Source organism: Tripterygium wilfordii, chromosome 22 (assembly GCF_013401445.1).
Source record: "Tripterygium wilfordii isolate XIE 37 chromosome 22, ASM1340144v1, whole genome shotgun sequence".
NCBI lineage: Eukaryota > Viridiplantae > Streptophyta > Magnoliopsida > Celastrales > Celastraceae > Tripterygium > Tripterygium wilfordii.
Window position 1 is genome coordinate 9,626,329 of NC_052253.1, and position 5,619 is coordinate 9,631,947.

A 5,619-nucleotide genomic window follows, 5' to 3' on the forward strand; every position below is an offset into this window, starting at 1 on the left:
AGAGGATGAGATTGCAGACTTGAAGAAGCAGTTGGAGTCTGCTGTTGATGATGCGGTCATTTGTACGACTGGAAACCTAATGAGGGAGTTCAAAGAGGGGAAGTCCTCTGAGTGGGAAGTCGACCTACATATCCGCAATCACAAGGAATACTTGAAATTGTTCACTGAAGATGAAGACGAAGAGGAAGACAATGGTGATAAGGTTGATGATGGCAATAACGTAGTCGACGACAATGATGTTGGCGCCCCCCCTAAAGTCTAAATTTTATCTCTGTTTGTAGTAGTTAACGGTTTCACAGCTTAGCGTCGTCCGTCATTTTGCATATAAATTCTTGGGGGGGTTTTTGGGATAGATAAGTGAATATCGGACAATTGTCTTTTTTGATGGTATGCCCGTTGTGTTGGGACTTTTGGGATAGTTGACTGTCTTGTATTTCTTGAATATTTTGTTTCGATCGTATGTTCCTTGAATATATAATATTGGTTGATTTACTCATCTATAGCATATTGATAATAATCGTTCGAACAAAGCTAGAATCAAAAGAGAGGAGTTCATTTCACTTAAAAATGATATAACTTGAGATGGATAGCGTTCCAAGTATTCTTTAACTCCCGGCCGCCTTTGGCTGTAAGCTTATAAGCCCCTCGTCTGAGAACTTCCCTAATCTGATAGGGTCCTTCCCAAGTTTGTTCAAGCTTTCCTGCTCCATGCTCTTTGGTGTTCTGAAAGACTTTTCTAAGTACGAAGTCTCCAACTCGAAAAATTTGGGCTCGAATGTTTTTGTTATAGTGGTGTGCCATCTTTTGCTGATAGATGGTCGTTCGGACCCTGGCCTCTTCTCTGAGTTCATCGATCATGTCAAGGTTATTCTACAACAATTTGTCGTTGGTGCTCTGGCCGATCTATTGACATATGGGTGAGGGCAGCCCGACTTCGATGGGAATGACCGCTTTCGACCCATACACTAGCGAGAATGGAGTTTCACCTATCGGAGTTTTGGCCGTCGTCCGATAAGACCATAGTACACCTGGCAATTCTTTCACCCATTTGCCTTTAGAACCTTCAAGCCTTTTCTTCAAAGTGTTCATAATGGTTTTATTGGAAGACTCAGCCTGTCCGTTCGATTGCGGGTTGCGCGGAGTGGAATAATGTAATTTAATCCCATATTTACTACAGAAAACTTGAAATTGATGACTCAGGAACTACGAGCCATTGTCGGTCGTGATTTTCTTGGGAATGCCGAACCTACAGATAAACTTTTTCACCTCGTTATCCCGGACTTGCTTGAAAGCCTCTGTCTCGACCCACTTCGTAAAGTAGTCCGTCAAGACAAGGACGTATACTATTTGGCAGGAGGTGACCGGTAATTTGCCAATTATATCCATTCCTTAGTGCATGAAGGCCCATGGTGCGAGCGTGGGGTGAAGTTTTTCAGGGTGAAGGTGAGAAACTTGGGCGAAGCGTTGGCATTTATCACAAAGTCAGACAAAGTTGGTGGCATCAGCTCGCATTGTGGGCCAGAAATAGCCGCTTGTTAAAGTTCGATTGGCCAGACTTCTTCCTCCTGAATGGTTTCCATATTCTCCCTCATGTAATTCTGAGAGAATGTTTCCACCTTGCCTAGTCATCACCCAACAGCGTAACGGACCTAAGTACAACTTCCTATAAAGTTGGCCTTCGTAAAGGGTGAAACGAACTGCTCCTGCCCTGAATCGTCGGGTGACATTCTTGTCGATCAGCAATTCTCCACTATCAATGTATTTGATCATTGGCATCATCTAGCTATCCTCAGTGGAAATTGCTAGGATTTTGTCAACGCTATTGGTTGCTGGGACTTCTAGGTGCACGACTGGTATCATTTGGGGTTCACTCGTCTGTAGGGCAGATCCTAGGTTGCCCAACGCATCCGCATGTGAGTTTTCTAGACGTGGCACTTGTGTTATAACGAGTTTCTCTAACGTGTCTCGGAGCTTCTTTGCTAGCTCCAAGTACGTCATCATATTGGTTCCGTGAGCCTGATAAGTCCCATGCAGTTGATTAACAACTAACTGTGAATTCGACCGAACGAAAATTTTTCTCACCTTAAGTTCCCTTGCGAGCTCAAATCTAGCAATCAGAACTTCGTATTAGGCTTCGTTGTTGGTAGCTCGGAACCCACAACGGACGGACTGTTGCATTATTTCCCCTTAAGGTGAAATGAGAACGTCTCCGAGCCCGTTTCTGTTCACGTTGCTTGAACCATCGACCGAAAGGGACCACATTCCTCCTTGATGTTCCGTCAGGCAAAGCAATTCGTGTTTTGTTTGGATCTCTATTGGCGGAGTAAAGTAGGCGACAAAATCAGCCAGTACTTGAGACTTCATCGCTGTCCAGGGCTGGAACATAATGTCATGTTCACTGAGTTTCATGGCCCATTTTGTCAATCGCCAGACAATTTGGGCTTGTGGAGTATGCTACGCAGCGGGAAGGTTGTCACAACGATGATCGAGTGACATTGGAAGTACGGACGTAACTTTCGGGCAGCTACCATAAGTGCCAAGGCTAACTTCTCAAGTTGGGAGTACCTCATTTCTGCATCAAGCAGGCTTTTGCTGACGTAGTAGATTGGTAGTTGTCGATCGTTTTTTCCCTGACTAATACCGCACTAACGGCTGTTTCAGAAACTACAAGATATAATAGAAGTGACTCACCCTACTTTGGTTTGGAAAGTAATGGTGCTTATACCAAATACTGCTTCAGCTGTTATAAGGCTTCTTTTGATTCGATCGGCCATTCAAAGTCCTTGGACTTGTAAAGAATGCTAAAGAAACTATGGCACTGGTTGGAGGAGCGAGAGATGAATCTGCTGAGGGCTGCCATGCTTCCAGTTAGCTTATGCACATGCTTCCTGCTTCTCAACGATAGGATACTGAGAATCGACAAAATTTGGTTCGGATTTGCTTCTATTCCCCTCTGAGTCACCATGTATCCAAGGAACTTTCTGGCCGACACTCCAAAAAAGCACTTGGTTGGGTTTAGCTTCATATTGTACTTTCGAAGTACTTCGAACGCCTATCGCAGGTGCTCCAGATGGCATCAGCTTTCAAGGATTTGACCAGCATGTCATCGATGTAGACCTCCATAGTCTTGCCCAGCATAGCAGCGAATATTTTGTTGACCAACCTTTGGTATGTCGATCTTACGTTTTTCAAACCAAAGGGCATAACTTTATAATAGAAAATTCCTCTTTCAGTGATGAATGAGGTTTTCTCCTAGTCGTCTGGATGCATGAGAATTTGGTTGTAGACAGAGAAAGTATCCATGAAGCTGAGGAGTTCATGCCCAACAGTAGAATCGACCAGCATATCGATGTACGGGAGAGGGAAGGGATCCTTTCGAGATGTTTGTTCAAATCGGTGAAGTCGATGTAGACCCTATACTTTTCGTTTTTCTTTTAAACCACAACTACGTTTGCCAACCAATCCAGATATTGGACCTCACGAACAGAGCCTATGTAAATAAGCTTTTGGACTTCCTTGTTGATAATGTGGTTACGCTCGGGCACAAACTTTCTTCTTTTCTGCCTGATAGGCTCATGATCTGGATCAACCTGGAGTCGATGGACGGCAACCACTAGATCTATTCAGACCATATCGGCGTGCGACCATGCGAAGCAGTCATGATTCTCTTTGAGAAATTCAATCAACTTTGTTCGGATATCATACTTAAGACGTGCGTCGATTTGTACTTTGTGGTCTGGGTGGTCCAGATGGATCTGTATGTCAACCAATTCCCCAATATCTGGCGTACCTTGATAGACTGGAGCAGCTTGATCCATCGAGGTCATCAGGTCCTGTAATTGCTATAAGTCATTTGTTTTGCCTTTCGCATTAGTGTAGCAATTCTGAGAAGCAGGCTGCTCTCCTGTAATCTCCTTGACCACCCTATTTGGTAGGGAAGTGTATCAGTTGATGGTACATGGAAGTTACTGCTTTCATTTCATGGATCCATGGCCGATCGAGTATAATGTTGTACGGAGAAGCACTATTCAGCACGACAAAGTTTGTGTTGAGATTTACCCCCTCAATGTAAACCAGCAAGGCAATTTCTCCCAAGCTATAAACCTGCTCTCCGCTGAACCCCACGAGTATGGTCGACCGACCGACTATATGAGTTTCGTCGATTTCATTGCCTTGATACATCTTAGGAAGAGGACATTCGTCAAGCTACCATTGTCATTTAAGACACGTTTAATCGTATAATTTATGACTAGAATCCAGATTACCAGAGTATCGTGATGCGGATTGAGTAATTATGTGGCTTCATCGTCAATGAAGCTTACCATTTGATCGGATAGCGGAGTGATTGGTTCAGTCGAGCGAAGGAGTAGATTGACAACTTTTTGGGCATTCTTCTTTGCGGCTGAATGCGATATGCCACTGATCTCGGATCCTCCAACAATTACTCCAACCGACCCTTTTGGTTTGGGATGAACTGGTGGGGTCAGTTCTTGCTCCTTTCTTCTGGCCATGGTTTCTTTCCCCTTTTCAGTCAGCACATCCTTTAGATGTCCACAGTTCAACAATTCAATAACCTCATCATGCAAGCCCCGACAATCTCGAGTAGTATGGCCTTGGTCTTGGTGGAAGTCACACCATTTCGATGAGTCTCGTCGGTCTGCTGGAGACCTCATTTTGCTGGGCCACTGTACTTTGTTTCCCAAGCTTTTGAGAGTAGAGACATTTCAGTTGGTTCGATACTAAACGCGTATTCTGATTTTCGACAGCAGGATGAAGCTGATCGAGATCGATCGTATTGTCGTAGGTCGTGATGCGATCATTCTGACCCATGGGGTCGATGATCTGGGCTACGGTCTCTCATGACCCCGCGATTTTTTATTTTTCTTCCGATCGAAGATAAAGGCTAATTGCTCTCATCTTCGTCCCACTTCACCTGGGCCCACGCTCGAGCTAGCACATCTTCCATGTTGGTGCACGGGAACTTGGTCAACTCCTTGTAGAGCTCGTCGGAGGGTGACAAACCCTTTCTGAAAACTGTGACAGCCGTTTCCATATTACAACTGGGGATCAGTACTTTCTCTGCTAAGAAGAGGCCAATGTATGCACGAAGTGACTCTTTCGACCTGTATTTGATTTTGTAGAGGTCATCCAAAGCCTTTAGCAGCCTCCTGCTGCTAGCGAACTGTTCAATAAAAAGGTCTGTTAATTGAGCGAACGAGTTGATAGAGACATTCGGGAGGTTGATGAACCATTGTAGGGCCAGGCCGGTAAGACGACAACATCCAAAGGCTTTGCACATTACGCTTCGCGAGACTCCCTTGACACCGTGAGGGCGAGCATTCTTTGTCTATACTGAGCTACATGGTCGTCCGGATCGCTAGTTCCATCGAAAGAGCGCATGTTGGGAAGATGGAATTTCTTTTGACATTTCCACCATTGCGATGCGATCGGTGAATGGGGAGTCAAAATAACTGTCAGGTAAGCTTTTTTGGATCGCCACTGGTACTCTGGGAAGTCATCGGAGGAATGTTTCGACTTCAATCATCCTTTGAGCGTCGATCAACCCTTCCGAGGAGTAGGATAATCCGGCACTGGTAGTGATGGTATGATGAATTGGTG

At 44.8% G+C, this 5,619-nt stretch overlaps 1 protein-coding gene across 1 annotated transcript; it reads right to left on the bottom strand.

Moving 5' to 3' along the window:
- Positions 1-4,903: 4,903 nt before the first annotated feature.
- Positions 4,904-5,299, bottom strand: LOC119991507. The gene has a single exon (XM_038837853.1). The coding sequence runs from the start codon at positions 5,297-5,299 to the stop codon at positions 4,904-4,906; it is 396 nt and encodes a 131-aa protein (XP_038693781.1).
- Between the last annotated feature and the right edge of the window lie 320 nt (positions 5,300-5,619).